The sequence below is a fragment of the Meriones unguiculatus genome, chromosome 16 (genome assembly GCF_030254825.1).
Source record: "Meriones unguiculatus strain TT.TT164.6M chromosome 16, Bangor_MerUng_6.1, whole genome shotgun sequence".
Taxonomy (NCBI): Eukaryota; Metazoa; Chordata; class Mammalia; order Rodentia; family Muridae; genus Meriones; species Meriones unguiculatus.
Window position 1 is genome coordinate 24,539,513 of NC_083363.1, and position 17,421 is coordinate 24,556,933.

Sequence of the window (17,421 nt, forward strand, 5' to 3'; positions counted from 1 at the left end):
GTAAGGTTGCTCCTCAGTGTCCAAATGGAATCGGTTCTAAGACCCCTACCCTGAACTCCCGAACCCCCTTTGTAACCTTTTCAACCTCCTGACTGCCCTCTTTTCTGTCTCTCCCACCCTGACCTTTGTCCCAGCTGTTTTTCTCACCTTGGGAATCTCAGTTGAGAATATACCTCTCCATCAGATTGCCTGTAAGCAAGTGTGTGGGGTGTTTTCTTGATTAATGATTGATGGGGGAGGGCAGAGCCCTCACCCAGGGCAGGTGATCCTGGGTCCTATAAGAAAGCAAGCTGAGGAAATCATGAGGAGAAAGCCAGGAAGCAGTGTTCCTTCATGGCTTCTGCTTCTGCTTCTACAGTGAGTTCCTGCCCCAACCTCCTTTCATGATCTCCTGTGATTGGGATATAAAGCTTAAATAAGCCCTTTTGTTGCTTTTGTTTGTGGTTTTCATCATAGCAGTCAAAAGCAAACCAGGACAGGACTGAATCAGGGCCCTGCGTGTGCTGAACAAGCATTTTACCACTGAGCAGCAGAACCCTCAGGTTATTTACAGACTCAAGATGACTTTGATTCTATTTTTTTTTTAAGATTCACTTTTATTTCTTGTGAATGGCTGTTTTGCATACATGTCTGTGTACTGCATGCATGCCTTACCTATGGAGACCAGAAGAAGGAGTTGAACCCCTTGGAACTGGAGTTACAGATGGTTATGAGCTGCTATGTGGGTGTTGGGAATTGAATGCTGGTTCTCTGGGTGAGCATCCAGTACTCTTAGCCACTGAGCCATCTCTCCTACCCTCTAGATGACTTGAACAACGAATGCAATCTAAGCACTGTGCACATAGCTGCTAGACTGTATCTCTTAGGCAATAGTGGCAAAGAGAAAAACAAACATGTGTTTCACATAAACAGTTTTTCTCAGATTTTCAGTTCACAGTTGGTTAAGCCTGCAGGTGCAAAGCCTTCTGACACAGGGGCTGGCTGCCACATGCAGGATTCAGACAGTATCTTCAGCAACCCACCCTACTAAAGGACACATGGAAGAAGATGTCTGGAGGGACCCAGGCATCCCTCCGGATGCCCAGACCGAGTATATTCTCCAACTTCAATGTCCCAGTTGTCTCTCTTTCTCTCTTCTCTTTGTCCCTGGATCAAGCTGTGATATGGTTGAGTGGTATGTGCCTCTCCTGTCACCCTTGGGTCACCTTAGAGTCCATGTGTAGAAGAAAGGCTGTGTCCTGGTGCTGGAGGGGCTGGAAAGTTAGGTTAAGAGTCACTTCTCATGGGGATGGAGAGATGGCTCAGTGGTTAAGAGCACTGGTTGCTCTTCCAGAGGACTGGGTTCAATTCCTAGCACCCACATAGCATCTCACAACTGTCTGTGACTCCAGTTCCAAGGGATCTGACACCCTCACATAGACATACATGCAGACAAAACACCAATAAACAAAATAGAAATAAATACGTTTTTAGAAGAGTCACTTTTCCTGGGAGCTAGAGAGATGGCTCAGTGGTTAAGAGCACTGGCTGCTTTTCCGGAGGACCTGGGTTTGATTCTTAGCAGCCACATAGCTGCTCAAAGCTGTCTGTATCCCCAGTCCCACAGATACAATGCTTTTTCTTGCCTTCTGCATGCAACAGGTATGTACTTGGTATACAGACATACGTACAGGCTCATACACCTTGCAGGTCGCTATAAGTTATCCGTAAAGTGTCATGAGGTTGACATTTTGTGGCTGATAGGGGCTGCAGTCTCCCTAGGATAAGTCTCAGGCATGTGGGGTATAGGTTGAGGAAACTGCCTTTGCTAGACAATGAAACACTTTCTTTCTATGAAGTCTTTGCTTTGGAGGTGGGAGGAAACCCTGGACCCTGGGCTTTTTCATCATGTCTTGTGGTGGTGATTGGCAGGGTCTGTTTGTCCATAGCAGGCACTAGGCTTTGGTCTCAGTACTCAGTTGGATTCAGACACAGGCGCCAGGAAAACCGATGGCAGAAGCCCAAAGCTGGCTGCTCTGAGGTTTGCACATGCATATACAGGGGCCACTGCCAGCTCTGGGCACTGAGAGGACAGGCTGGGCCTGGCCTCTGTGCTGTAGGCAGCCTCTAATTCATGGCTCTGGGCCCACAGCCTGGTTTCATCCTTTGCTGGCCCAGCAGGTCTCCAGTTTCCCTTCTGGGTTTCCCTCCCTGTAGGACTCACACATGTGGAGTTAGAAGGATGGCTCTTCTCTGTTTTGTGGACAGCTGCCCCTTCACAGCCGGTAGGTTAGTTACTTTCCATATGAGTGAGAAAGAACTGATGTCTAAAGGGCACAGGAGACAGAAATGGCGAGACAAGGGCAGGTGTGAAACCATCCAGCTCCCAGGAAGCCATTTAGGGAGGAGTTAGAGGGACCATTAAGTGTCACTGACTGATGGTACCTCTGGGCTTGTGTGGCTAGCCTGTGGTTTCCAGACATTTATACAGGACAACCCTCTAACTGCCATTTTAATTCCCATTCTGCAGAAAAAGAAACAGGTTCTAAGGAGCTTCGTGCTCTGCTCCAAGCCAGCTCAATGATTAAAACAAAACAGAGGTGAGGGGCTGGATCCATGGCTCAGGGGTTAAAGCACTAGCTGCTCTTCCAGAGGACCAAGGTTGGACAGGCAGCATCTCTGTAGCTCCAGTCCCAGGGGACCCTCTTCTGGCCTCTGTGGGAACTGCACACCCTTATATGCAGACATGTTTGCAGGCAAAATACTCATATACATAAAATTAAAAAGTTAAAAGCTGGGCAATGGTGGCATACGCCTTTAATCTCAAAACTCAGGAAGCAGAGGCAGGCAAATCTCTGTGAGTTCAAAGCCAGTCTGGTCTACAAAATGAGACCAAAACATCCAGGGCTACAGAGGAAGCCTGTCTCAAAAAACCAAAAACCAACCAAACAAACAAAAAAACCCAAAGTTGGGATTTGAACCCTAGACTTTAAGTAGCTGCTTTATTATTGCCAACAGTGAGTGGCTGAGGAAAAGATTTCTTCCTAAGACTCTCAACTGCTATCTAGGATGTTAGTCACCTCATCGATGGCACACTCTATGCAGATGCCACCACTCACAGTTAAAGATGCAGAACATTTTCCATGAAGCCAGCAAAACACAAACGATATGTTAAGTGTGACCCCAGCTTTGTAAACTAGTACACAGGCATGTGCGTGCGGCAGGAAGCTTGTTGACTGTGGTCATTATATACTTAGTTGCTAGGTGATTTAGTTTTCTTCTGTGTGTGTTTACAGTGAAATGTTTTATTTGTTTTTTTAAGCTTTTAGGAAAGCTTCGGGGGTGTGTGAGTGTGTGGTGTGGTGGGGGTGGGGTGTGCGTGCATGGCAGATCATGCAGCAATCTGGGATGCTGGTCCTCGATTTCCATCTTGTTTGAGAGAGGGTCTTTTTCATCGTTCATGATGCAGGCACCAGGCTAGCTGGTCTAAGAGCTTGTGGGATTCTTCCGTCTCCATCTCCCATCTCCTTATAGGGAAACTGGGATTACAAAGGCGTGTATTATTTCATCCTGTTTTGTTTGTTTGTTTTTGTTTTTTTGAGACAGAGTTTTCCTGCAACTCACTTTGTAGACCAGGCTGGCCATGAACTCACAAAGATCCGCCTGCCTCTGCCTCCCAAATGCTGGGATTAAAGGAATGCACCACCCATGCTCCGCTAGCCTCAGTTTCTTTACTTGGTAAAGTAGGAAAGGCAAGGCCTGTTGGAAAAGGTCATGGAGGGGTGAAATGTTTGGCCCGATGTGCGGTGCGCACTAGGTCCCCTCAGGGAAATTTGCTACCTTTGAGCTGTGCTTCTCTTGTAGGTGGATGAAATCTACCATGATGCCTCACTGGGAGCCCATGTGAACATTGCCCTTGTCCGCTTGATCATGGTGGGCTACCGACAGGTGAGCCCCCACTGACCGGAGGGTCCAGGGAGGAGGACAAACTCAGAACCCTGAGACCGTCAGAACTGCGGCTTGGAAGGAGGCAACGGGGGTGGGGAGTGATGGAGAGTCCTGTCTTTGCTGAACTTAAAATTTGAACTTAGGGATGCTGACCTCTACAGCCTTAAACCAGGAGCTTATTTCTCCAAAATGGGGAGAGAGTCCTGCTTCCCTTGCTGCCCAATGCCGAGACTGCCTGAGGGAGTGTTCAGTGTAGGGAAGTGCTCAGCACAGTTGACTGTCTTGCAGGTTGTAGAGACTGGAAGGAGTATGCCCTAGGTCTCTGGTGGGCACAGGTGCGGAACAGTGCCTGGAGAGCACTAGTGTGGGAGGGCGGTGGCCAGCAGCCAGGTGAGACAGCTGGTGACCTCTAGGAGAGGCGCTGCTGTCCCGGGCCTCAGTGTTCCTCCCTCTAAGGAGACCTTACCTGGAGTTCAGGGCCTTGACCTTTCCATTGTTGGCCTCCTGGCCCCGCAGTCCCTGAGCCTGATCGAGCGAGGGAACCCAGCACGCAGCCTGGAGCAGGTGTGTCGCTGGGCCCACTCCCAGCAGCGCCAGGACCCTAGCCACACTGAACACCATGACCACGTCATCTTCCTCACCCGCCAGAACTTCGGTCCCTCAGGTATGCAAGATGGCCACATGTGAGCGGCCTGCAGGGCAGAAGTGGAGATTTAAAGTTGGGGCAAAGTTCTCTCTGTGGGGACAGGACCTAGATGGACAGAAGGGTAAGGCTTGGAACATAAGGACTGTGACCAGGGAAAGCACCTCGCTTTGTCTCAGTCCTGACTGCCGCCTGCCTGTGCTGTTTTTCTTGCCCCCAGCTGCTTGAAGACCTCAGAGACCTTAGCCATGCTTCTGCACACTCCAGTCTTGGGGAGATCGTGTAGGAAAGGAAACCCATGCCCCATGCCATCCCATGGACCTAGGAGTTCTCAGTTCCTGGATTCTCCCAAGTTGCAAATGGGGGTGGGGAGGTAATAATCACCATTCCCCATTTCCCAGCTGCTCAGTGGGTAGACGGGTACACAGGAGTCCAGACATACTGACAACTATAAGCATCTGTTTGCATGCAGCTTTGATCATAGTTCCCATATTGGGAAACTGAGGCACAAGGTGGTGAAGAGACTTGCTTATGCCTCTCCTTAGGCAGGAGACAGACCTGAGGCTACACTGGCTCTCTGGATTTCGTGTTGAGGGCTTTTGGGTGTTTTTCTAGTTTAATGGTGAAAGGAGTGAGCTAGCTAGCCTACCCAAGGGCTGCTTGTCTGAACCACCAGGTCCCAAATGTTTATAGACACATATGTACATACACATGCACAGACATGTGCACATACAGAGACACTGTACACTTATGTACAGTCACACTCAGACACCCAGATACACACACACACACACACACACACACACAAGACACAGACTGACACATGTGTAGAACAGCATGGCATTTGGCGCTAACCACCCAGTGACGGGCTGAGAGGCCCCATTCCCCTTCTTGCTGTGCTCTTCACACTGCCACACTGTGCTCCCCAAACCTGTCAAAATAGAAGATGGATTAGAAGTCCAGTCACTCTCCAGTCACGGCAGGCCCAGGCAAGGACATCCCCACCTCCAGATTGCCGCAGCCTGCACTCCTGCTGCATTTGGGGTCTGTTTTGGTTGCTTATTTTTCCACGTGGGATGAGCTGCACAGTCTCTTGCTAACTCAGCTTAGGCCTAAGCCCCGAGCCACAGCCCTTAGCCCTAGAGGCGTCTCTGAAGGCAGACCCTTATCTCACAGGCCTTTCTGGGTAGCCCATCTACACTTTTGCCTGCACATCCCCAAACTCTGGAGAGTTGTTCTCCAGCTTGGTGGCCCTCAGAAGTCACTCCCTTGGTCTCTTTCCCTGGGCCTGTTGAACCTTCCAGGAGGACCTTTCCTTTCCTTTCCTCACCTCTTCTTAGAACCCTGATCCTTGAACTGCAGTCCTCAGGCACACCTGTACTCAATCCCCATCTCCCTGTTGAATTAGATCCTCCTTAATGATGGGGTGTGTTGAGAGTAGGGGTGTGCTCTTATTTTCTGATTTTCCCATGGTGTCTATTCTATCTTTTTCTTCTCCTCTTCCTTCTCCTTTTTCTCTTCTTCCTTTTCCTCTCCCCGCCTCCTCCTTTTCTCCTTCCTCCTTCTCTTCCTTCTCATCTTCTCCCTCCCCTTCTTTGTTGTCATTAAGATGTTTCTCTCCATGTTGCCCAGGCTGGTCTCAAAGTCCTGGACTCATGTGGTCTTTCCTGCCTTAGTCTCAAGAGTAGCTGGGGCTACAGACAGGTGCCATTGTACCTGGCTCCCCACAGCACCATCCTTGACCTCTACATAGAAAATGTTCTCAGTTTGTTGACTGACTCACAGAAGTAGAATATGTGTAGGCTTGGGCCTCACTTGGAAGTCTTACTTGTTCCGAAACATTGCATCTAGTACACAGCATACCATAGACCAAGAGCAAGTCCTTATTCTAAGACATGGTGGCAGAGATTTTTGAGACCCTTTCTTCTTCAGGAACCTCCAACACCCACCATTTTTGGATGTCTTTATTTCAGGCTGTGTGCACAGGTCAGCACACCACAGTTCACCTGCCTGTGACCTCTCTTCTTCTCCCTGGCAGGGTATGCACCCGTCACTGGTATGTGTCACCCCCTAAGAAGCTGTGCCCTCAACCACGAGGATGGCTTCTCTTCAGCTTTTGTGGTGGCTCATGAGACAGGACATGTGTAAGTAGCACGAGGAGGGGATGTTTGTGAGTGGCTCTATGGCTGTGGGTCTAGTATTGAGCTTAGAGAGGGCCCAAGAGTAAAAGGCCAAGGCCAGATTCTGTCACTGACGTGATATCTGCCCATGGCAGGAGGCAATGCCCATAGCTGTGGAGACCACATGTGCCCTGGCTCTTGTCAGGCTGCTGGCAGAATGCCTGTCATAGGTGGGACCTGCTGTCTGGGTGGTCTCTCCCTTTGCCATCCCTCCTTTCAGCTCAACCTGGCTTGTATTCCCTGAGGGACTGGCCTGAGATCACCATAAACAGGCACACTTTGAGCCCAGGCAGTAAGCCAGGTGGGACTGGCAGCCAGCTCAAATGCTGTTCCTATTTCATTCACTCCCTCACCAGTATTTGTTTTTTTTTTTTTTTGTTTGTTTGTTTGTGTGCTGTTTCTTGAGAAAGGGTCTCATATAGACCAAACTAGTCTCAGACTAGGATTTCCTTGAACTCTGGATCCTCCTGTGTCAGGTTACCCGAATTCTGGGGTTGTAGATGTGTGCCACCTCACCTGACTTCATTCAGTATTTCTTGAGCACCTATTATGTGCTGTTTGAGTTGCTGTAAAGGGCAAGAGATACCCACTGTTTGCTCAGTAGAGGTCCCTGCAAAGAGGCAGCGTTGAGCTTACAGGTCTATGCCATGTCTGTCTAGTGTTCAAGGGCGCATGAAGTCACTGGCAGTATTTAAGAAAGTGGGAGTGTTGGGCTTTAGTCTTGCATATCAGTTTAAAGAGCAAAGTTTTAAATTTAAACTCTCATGGGTACCTACTATGTGCAGAATTCTATGAAGAAGGAGGGTTGGTTGGCTGGTTTCAGACAGGCTCTCACTATGTAGCCCTGACTAGCTTGGCACAGCTATGTAGACCAGGCTGGCTTCAAACGCAGACATCTGCCTGCCTCTGCCTCCCAAGTGATGGATTAAAGGAGTGCGCCACCCTCCCATCCATTGGGGAGAGTTTTGAAAAGTTCACACAGCGAGGGATTTGATGAGTGAGGTTGACTAGATTGGACTTAATGAGACCGGTCCTTGCATGCAGAAGGCTTTCTGGCGGGGCAATGTAAGTGTGGTTGATAGCAGAGTAGGTGGCCCCTGCCTTGGAGGCCAAGCCATGGACGTGGCAGATGGAGGTGATATTGTTCAAGAGAAGCCCCTCCAGGGACCTTCTACCCAGCTGGCAATGCTCCCAGAGATGGGCCTGCCAGCTTGGTGCCAACCACATGGGGGTACAGGAGGATAAGAGTGAACATGCCCCCTTGTCCTGCCTGTGGGCTAGGTGTGTCCAGAGGCCTGGATAGGCTGCACTGTGGGAATGGTGGGAAGAGGGGGTGAATGAATGAGGAAGGTGAGTGGCCAGTAGTGTCACAGTTGGGCCATCCTTAAGAGCTGGAAGGATGTGGATAGGGTCTGAAGGAAGGGTAGGTCTCCAGGGGGAGCAAATGAGGAGAAAAGGCATGGTCAGGAAACGGAGGCTAGCAGGCCCAGTCTGAATTCCTGGTCAAGGCAGGGTCTGTTGTTCTAGGTCCGTCTGCCTCTCCTCACAGGGCCAGGACCCACAGCATGACTTTCCCTACCCCCTAGGCTTGGCATGGAGCACGATGGCCAGGGGAATGGCTGTGATGACGAGACCAGCTTGGGCAGCGTCATGGCGCCCCTGGTGCAGGCTGCCTTCCACCGGTTCCACTGGTCCCGCTGCAGCAAGCTGGAGCTCAGCCGCTACCTGCCGTAGGTCACCTCTGCCTTAAGATAGGGATGGGTGGGCAAGCCACGGTTACACACACTGAACTCTGTCCTGCCTTCACCCCTCCTGCCTAGCCCCATCTTTCTGTGTCTCTAGCCCCCATGCCCTCGCCTGGCCTGTAACACCCCCAATAGCACACAGATGGTTTAGTGAGGCTCCCATCTCAGTGTGACCAAGGGACCAAAAGCACCCAAGTACTATCAAGAACCAGGCTCCCCTGCCCTGCCCAGCTGCTAATCAGAATGCCCTGGAGGTTGGGCCTGGGAATTTGGGTTCATTAAGTATGTCAATAACACCCCACTGCAGATGAATCTAGGGTAACTTCAGCTCCCCAGGGCCCCAGAGAAGGGATGTGAGGAGAGCACAAGGAGGTGAAGGATAAGACAACAGACAGAGACAGGGATACTAGTCACTGGCCTTCCATAGCAGCTGGCTGGTACTGCCTACCCAGCCCACCTCCTGCATGGTGGATCCACTTTGAGTCAGACAGTGTGCCCTCAAATTGTCCACAAGTCCACTCCTAATCTTATCCATAGTGCATATGGGCAAAACCAGCACCCCAAGCCAGCCATCAGCTGTATCTGTGAGGCCAGTCACCAGGGGAGATAACCCTGGCCCTCCCCTGCAGGACAGGGCAAGGGACGTTCCTTGAATCTGGAATTGATCCACCCTGAATTCTTTAGTGAGGCCTTGGTGCCCTTGCCTGTGGACGTAAGTAGAATCCTCCTGCTAGACAGCCACCGAGGAAGAGGGATGCTGTGAGAGTCCATCCTCCTTAGACAGGGCAGCTGGGGCCCATGACAGCGGGCACAAAGGCCTGTAGGCCTTCCTTGTGCATAAAAGCGCCAACCTGGGAAGGGAAGGCTTGTGATTTATAACCCTCGGGCTGGCTCACTTTCCCTGTCCCCACTGCAGCTCCTATGACTGCCTCCTTGATGACCCCTTTGAGCGCACCTGGCCCGAGCCCCCTGAACTGCCTGGGATTGACTACTCCATGGATGAGCAGTGCCGTTTTGACTTTGGCACTGGGTACCATACCTGCTTGGCTGTGAGTAGGATGGGTGCCAGGGTAGTGTGACCCAGGCTGTTCCTTTCCCAGATACCTTCAACCCTGCCAGCAGTGGGCCTAAGGTTGCACTTGCTGGCTTGGTTCCTGCCACTGGGAGGTGGAGGTGGGATCAGGGTGAAGACTCCATCCAGTCCCACCTGCAGGCCATGTGTATGCAGAGGTGTGAGCAGGGCTCAGGCTGGGAGAGGATGGGAGGAGTGGGGCAGAGAGGGTGAGCAGCCACTGATGCCCTGGCTGCTCGGGTCCCTTGAGGAGTTTACTTGTGAGGTAGCTCAGGGGGTCAGACCAGGGGTAAGGAGAGAGTTCCTGCCTCTGGACACTGGTGGGGCATGGTGGTCTATCTCCTTAAGCCTGTGCCTGGAGTCACCTCTCTATGGGGTCATTCCCATGTCCCCATCCTCCTGCTGGAGGCCATAGAAGCCAGAGAACATAACCCTGATCCTACTCTTCCAGACAGGGCAAGTTCAACCCTTAATGCTGGGGGCCAGCTTCACCTACCCTGAAGAGACCCACACAATGGGACATCTCAGGGTAGGGACATCTGAAGAACAGGCTTCTGTGACACTAGTACTTTGTACCTCCACCCAGATAATCCTGCCCATACTTTCTGGATAGGATGCCCTGTTTGGTAACATGGAACCCTTGTATGGTTACCTTTCTCATGCTCTAGGACACATGGGGACACAACACTGCTTTGGGGCTGAAGAGCAGGGTGTAGACTTCAGTGCCCAAATGCTTCTAAGTATCTGTGGGATACCTGTCTGCCTTAGAGGAGATGCTAAGAGAGTAGTAATGATATTGGGGCATGTCTCCAATCTGGAGCACAAGGTGACTGACCTCTGACCTCACTGGGTGTCCATATTAGAATGATATGGGGGAGTCTCAAGTTCATGCCCCACATGCCCAAGGACCAGGGACATACTGGACCCAGACCTCTGGAGCCTCCAAGTGGTATCTGTAAAGGTCAGTGATAGGACAGTGTGTGAGCTATGTGGGGGTTGGGGCCCACAGACCACAGGAAGGGGCACAGAGGAGGCCCTAGAACCACTGGCATTTAGCGAAGTTTGATAGTACATGAGGTTCTGGTTACTTATCAGCATCCTGGAAACCAACATCCACTACGCCTTCCTTTCTCTCTATCACCCCATCCCCTGCCCCACAGTTCAGGACCTTTGAGCCCTGCAAGCAGCTGTGGTGCAGCCACCCCGACAACCCATACTTCTGCAAGACCAAGAAGGGGCCACCACTGGATGGGACAGAGTGCGCACCAGGCAAGGTACCTGTGAGGGGCTGTGGAGGAAGTGGCTTTCAGGAGGTGTAGAGCATTCATCACTGGCATGGGTACAGGTGCCAGGGCACTGCTCCTATGTGTTATGGATGGTCCACATGTGTAGAGTCTTCTCATGACCTATCACCTTGGCCTTTCTCTCTTGGCCTCTGCAGCAAGCCTGGTTTAGCATAGTCACTTGAGCCTGCTCACTTCCTATCATTACACAGATGAGATGACTGAACTCCAGATGGGTTAAGGAAGGGGTCAGTGAGTGATTGACAGAGGAAGGTAAAGGGAGGATTCCAGCTATTTTACCTACTTCCCTGCTCTGTGGCTGCCTCTTCCCCACCCCACAATCTTCTCTCCTCTTCCACAACCTGCCCTTCATGTGTTTCTGAGTGTGTTTGCTTCCTTGTGACTGCACTGTACAAAGAATTCCCTGGCAGGTCTGAGAGCCCTAAGCAGCCTTATTTAAAGTCCTGGGTCCTCCCCAGTCACAGCCCTGCCTGCAGAGTTAGCCAGTGGGCATCCATCTTGGCTACATGTTGAAATCTTCAGGGGAGCTTTAAAAACACCCCTAGAGTAGAAGATGACCACAGTGGAGCAGAGAGGAGTTTGGAGGTGGTGGTGGAGGTGGTGGTGAAATGTTCTGGTTAACTGTGGTAAAGGATATGTACATCTGGATTGTGAAGACATTGGATTGTATACTCAATATGTGTACAATTTGATTCCTAGGATGTATATGTCACACCTTACTCTAAACATCTCAGGACCCTAAAGACTGACTCAAATGTTTGGGGGGAAGCTCAGGTTTCTGGAATCCCTACAGGATTCCAAGATGAGCAGTTCCTCTCTTAAGAAGCATCCAGAAACCTTTTCTGTGTCCTCCTCCCACCCCAATATCCTCTGGGAAAGGGAAGAGGGTCACCATAGACCTTGTCTGGGTACCCAGCTCTGTGACTGCCATTCTTAGGGCCATTTCACTGATAAGTAAACTGAGGTCCAGCAAAGTGAAGTGGTCACACACATTGCAAAATAGCTGAGCTGGGATTCAAATTTAGGCTTTTCAGATTCCATGTGTCTATTCCTTGGCCACAGGCCACAGGCCATAGGCTTGGCTTGTACATGGGTTTTTGGTCCCTAGGGAGGCATTTTAAGGTACATATCAGCTGCAGATAGGGTGGAACAATTGTCTTTTCTTCCCTCTTAGCCCCATCCATGCCAGATAGAGTGGTACATGAAATGGTGGCCCATTCATTGTCATCATGAGTCTCATTGATGTCGGCTGTTTCTGGAGGGCTGTGTGTGCTGTTACCAGCACTGTTCACTGTGGTTCTGTTACCAGCATTGCCCTTTGTCTGGTGGTATAGGGCTGGGATCCTATACAACTCATTCCCCAGGCTAGTCTCTTCATGGCTCGCTTGCTCTGGGCTTGCTGTGGTATCCATCAGCTCTGCTGTGTGCCCCAAGGCTTGTTGCAGGCTTCACTGTGGAGCCTCAAGGTGAGCCTATGCCCTCCACTCCACCCCAGTGGTGCTTCAAAGGTCACTGCATCTGGAAGTCGCCGGAGCAGACTTACGGCCAGGACGGAGGCTGGAGTTCCTGGACCAAGTTTGGCTCGTGTTCTCGGTCGTGTGGAGGTGGAGTGCGATCTCGAAGCCGGAGCTGTGACAATCCTCCGTGAGTGTGGTGGCCTGAGTTAAGGCAGGCAGGGTAGAAGGTACTACCTACCTGGGAGAGACACTCGAGGGGAAGGCGGAAGGGAGACAGGACGCAGAGAGCAACCCCCAGAGGCAGTCACGTTTCCCGGGTAAAGACCCAGAACGTTAGAGCAAAGGTCTCTCCTACCTGCATTTGCTAATGAGCCATTGGGCAGACTTTCAGAAATGTACCAGGGACAGCTTCTGGAGTTGTCATGTCCAGAGGAGTCCCCAGAAAAACTAGGTGGCCCCAGGACTGCCAGGTTCTGTCTCCCACCACCCCAACCCTTTGGTCAAACTCTGAGTAAACACTAGTTTCAATGTGTTACAGGTTTGCCTTCTGTCACACAAGCAAAACTTCCTGTCATTTATTAATTTTTTATTTCTCCTAACACCAGCATTGCCAATTCCTCACTTCAGTGTTCTGGGGAGACGCTTGTCTGTCCCTGTTTGTCATCTTGGTAGAATCCTCTCCCCTCCTTCATGGCTGTAGAGTGTTCAAGCCCCATTTCCTTATATTCCTCATCTCCCAGGGTTAAACTGCTTGCTCATTCGCTAATGAGGAATGGGTAACCTGGTTGAAGCTGCCGTGAGTCCACTGGCCTAGCGACTTCCGGACAGGCCCTCCTTGCACCAAGTGGCGTAATGAACATTCATAATAATAGGTCACAGGGCCACGGTGGGTCCAGAGCCCTCAGAGACAGTAGTCATTTGGGGCTTGGTGGTAAACTATTTGTCATAATATAAGCTGGACTAGAGTTCGGATTCCCTAGAACCTACATAAAAGTCGGGCAAGTCTGGGGGCTGGAGAGATGGCTCTGTGGCTGTTCTTCCTGAGGACCCAACACTCATAGTAGTTCACAACTGGCTGTAACTCCAGCTTTAGGATATCCAATACCCTTACACGACATGCATGTAGGTTAAAAACACCAATGCACATAAAATAAAAATAAATAAACCATTAAAAAAAAAAGCTGGGCAAGTGTGATGGCTGCTTATAATCCTACCATTTGGGAGATGGAGATGCAGGATTCCTCAGGGAAAGCTGGCTAGGAAGACTAGGCAGAATCCGCAAGCGCCAGGTTCAACACGAGGCCCTGCTTCAGTGAATAAATGGACACTGAGGAGGACACCCAATGGGCCACCACACACATGCACACACATATACATTCATACACTGTGACCACACATACACACATGCACACTACCCACTCATGCACATGCAGAAAGAGAAAAAATAGTGCTTATTGCTGGCATACTGTTTACCTGCAAGGACTGGTGCCTCACTGTCACCAGAGCGACCAGCATCTACGCTAACCATGCTGACCTTATACGAATGACAGTCAACACAAAAGCCAGGTTGGTGGGAAGGTGTTGTGGTGCCCCCTCGGTTTACCCACCTTGCATTTGCCAGCAAGTTATCCCCTTGACCAGTGCTCCCATTTTTTAAGTTTCCTGTAACAATAGCTTTTTTTAAAATGAGGCTTAAATAGAATGGAATGTGTGCTCTGCGCTGGAGCGTAGGTTAAGTCCTCCAGAGGCAAAGCTGCTGCTATTAGGAATTGTCCTGAGCCCCGTGTGTAGGATGCTATGAGAGTGGAAAGCCTAGAGAGTTCTAGAGTCCCAGCAGGGCACCGTTACCTCCTATACGTGAGTACTTGACATTGATAGTTTTTGTTTGTCTCACTAGGAAGCTTTGGCTGGCTGGAAACTTATAGGGATCCATCTGCCTCTGCCTCCCAAGTGCTGAGGATTAAAGGTGTGTGCTATTGAACCCAGTTTATTTGTTTATTTGTTTGTTTGTTTGTTTGTTTTTGAGGCAAGGTTTCTCTGTGTAGCTTTGGCTGTCCTGGATTCACTTTGTGGACCAGGCTAGCCTTGAACTCACAGAGATCTGCCTGCTTCTGCCTCCCCAAGTGCTGGGATTATAGTCAGGTGCTACCATACCCGCCTACTTAATAATCTTTTAAAAGAGATTTATGTTTTGCCTGCATGTATGTATGTGTACTGGGTCTTTGCAGTATCTGAAGAGGCCAGAAGAGGGCATCACATCTCTGGGAACCAGAGTTATAGACAGTTGCCAGTCAGCATGTGGATGCTGGGAACTGAACCTACAAGAGTAGCCAGTGCTCTTAACCACATAGCCATCTCATCAGCTCCACTGTCGATAGTCTTTTCTTTTTCTTTCTTTTTTTTTTTTTTCTTCGATAGTCTTTTCTAATCCTCTTGGCCTAATGGGGACAAGTATCTGTGGCTCAACTCTCCTGTTTTGTCACAACAGGAGGTGAGTTATGACAGTCCCACTTTTCAAGGGGGAAATCAAGACACAGCAAAGCCAAGTGACTAAACCAAGGCTGAATGGTCAGGACTTGCATGTCAGCTCTTCTGGCTCAAAATCCCAGTCTCTTTGGTTACTCTTTAGTGTACTAGGCTATGAGATGGAAGTGGATGTGGGGAACTCTTTATCCATGCCTCCACAGTGTGCAGTAAGGACTGAAGGAATTTAAAGAATAAGCAAGACTGATGACTGACTGGTGGAGAGGGCTAGCCTCATCTGTCTGTCATTTGTCTCCTGCCACCTCTACCCCCCTTCTCGGGAGATAAGAGCTAGCTCTCTTTTTATAGGTGAAAGCATCGGGGAGGAAGAGGCATGAAGAGGCTTTGGTTGTAGCTCACTTGGTAGAGTGCTTGCCTAGCATGAAGCCCTGGGCTCAATCCCTAACATTATACAAATCGGGTACGGTGGTGACACCTGTAATCCCAACTCTAGGAGTGGGAGGCTAGAAGATCCGAAGGTCAAAGCCATCCTCATATATGTAGTCCAAGGCAAGCCTGAGTTACATGGCTCAGAAAAAAGGAAGGAAGACAGAAAGAAAGAAGAGTAAAAGAGTGAAAGCGTGAGAAAGAAAGAGGGGGGAGGGAAAAGGGGAGAGAAAGAGAGAGAGAGAGAGTTCAGAAGGCCCTGAGGTCAGTAGCCCGAACACTGCAGGTCACTACTGGGCTGAGAAATCTCAGGTAGGTCTCCTGCCTCTACTGAGCTGTCCCGGGTCTTGTGTAGGAAGCTCCTGTCTTCGCAGCCTTCCTGGCCAGCCCCATCACTATGTCTCTCTGCCACTGCAGTCCAGCCTATGGAGGCCGCTCGTGCACAGGGCCCATGTTTGAGTACCAGATCTGCAACAGCGAGGACTGTCCTGGGCCCTACGAGGACTTCCGGGCCCAACAGTGTGCCAAACGCAACTCCTACTATACCCACCAGAATGCCAAGCACAGCTGGCTGCCCTATGAGCCTGACGATGGTGAGTGGCCCTGCTCTGCCCAACTTCTGAACATGTGCCCACTCCTGTTCTCCCACCTTTTGAGGCCCAAGGACCTGGGGTTCCACAGGGAACTGGTGGGCAGACTCATCCAAGCCCAAGTCCTTTGGGTAGGCCTTTGTATTGTGTACTTCTGGAGCCACTATCAGGATGGTGGAGGCCATCCCTGCGTGCTTATGAGGCAAGCAGCTTGTGTGTGTATGTGGGGGGGGCTCTGAAGGGATGCTGAGAGCTGGTCCCAGAGCTGGGGTTGAGTGGGTGCCCTTCAGATATATGTCCTTACCTGCATAAGAAAAGAGAACAGAACATTTAAGAAAAAGTTAGCCAGATGCAGCAGCATACACCTCTAATCTTAGCGCTCAGGAGGCAGTGGCAGGCAGATCTCTGTGAGTTCAACACCAGTGTGGTTTATCTAGAGAATTCTAAAGCAGTCAGGGATACATAGTGAGATGCTGTCTCAAAAACAAGAGGGAGGGAGGTGGGAGGGGAGAAGGGTGGAACAGAGAGGGGAAGGGGTGGGTAAAGGCTTAGTTCTCGTCCCGGAGTTTGCCTCAGAGTCCTGGGGAAAGCCTGCTATGCAGCCCCTGGGCCTTTGCAGCATTCTCCAGAAGTGTAGTACCGTGTCCAGAGGACCTTCAGCCCACTGCAGGCCATGCTTCTAGATTTCATGGGCGAGGGATCCATTTGGCAGGTGCCGGAGGTCATTGGAAGTAGGTGGGTAGGAACCTGGGGTTCCTTATGCTGCCACTTCCCCCCAACCACTCCCCTCCCCTGGCTGCCCTGGCACAGACCCGGGCTTTGGGACTTGGAGGCTCTGATGTGGGGGCCACACTGAGGTCAATGCCCAGTTTTTCATGTATTTTTAGAGAGATGTCCTGGAGTAGCATTAGAGCAGGAATGGCCAGGATGCCTGGCTCTTCAGGCCTGAGGCTGGCAGTGTTTAGCCTCTGCAGTGATTCCTGCTTCTTGGACCCCAGGCAGCTCCTGTGAGAACAGTGTCCTCCCAAGCCTGGGTTGACCTCGGCACCCCGAGCCTCCCAGGCTCAGGCTTATGGCATATTCCTCAATTTGCAAGGGACTTCAGAGCCTTGCCGTGCAGGGCTTCTCAGCAATGCCCTTCCAGAGCTGGAGTGGCCAGGAGCAGGCAGCACCTTCCTTCTGCCTGGCTCCCTCCCACTCTGGAGAGCTCAGTACTCCTTTGAGGCTCTCAGCTGCCCAGACGGCTGCCTTCTGGGTCCACTGGGAGGACCCTGTTCCTCATCTGGAAGGAAAACCTCCACACCCACACCCCATCAGCAATCTGACTCAAGCAGGTTCTCTAAAGTGGTCTTAGGTAGTGTGACTCCATACTAGCATCCTATCTAAGGGAATCAAAAACTGACCTGGTAGCCCGGCTGGCTACTTTTAATCTTAGCACTTGGGAGGCAGAGGCAGGCAGATCTCTCTCCGAGTTCGAGGCCAGCCTAAAACTTCAAAGCAAGTTTCAAGACATCAAGGGCTACACAGAGAAACCCTGTCCCAAAACAAACAAACAAACAAACAAACAAACAAACAAAAAGCAAAAAAAAAGTG

General features: G+C 50.7%; 1 protein-coding gene across 1 annotated transcript in view; it reads left to right on the top strand.

Annotated features, from left to right (window-relative positions):
- Window positions 1-17,421, top strand: part of Adamts14 (ADAM metallopeptidase with thrombospondin type 1 motif 14) — a 71,400-nt gene that overhangs the window by 35,591 nt on the left and 18,388 nt on the right. Inside the window, exons 5-12 of the mRNA XM_060369482.1 lie at window positions 3,844-3,927; window positions 4,444-4,591; window positions 6,609-6,714; window positions 8,337-8,480; window positions 9,412-9,544; window positions 10,728-10,841; window positions 12,367-12,515; window positions 15,656-15,831. Coding sequence (XP_060225465.1) covers window positions 3,844-3,927; window positions 4,444-4,591; window positions 6,609-6,714; window positions 8,337-8,480; window positions 9,412-9,544; window positions 10,728-10,841; window positions 12,367-12,515; window positions 15,656-15,831 — 1,054 coding nt within the window. The remainder of the gene's footprint in view (window positions 1-3,843; window positions 3,928-4,443; window positions 4,592-6,608; window positions 6,715-8,336; window positions 8,481-9,411; window positions 9,545-10,727; window positions 10,842-12,366; window positions 12,516-15,655; window positions 15,832-17,421) is intronic.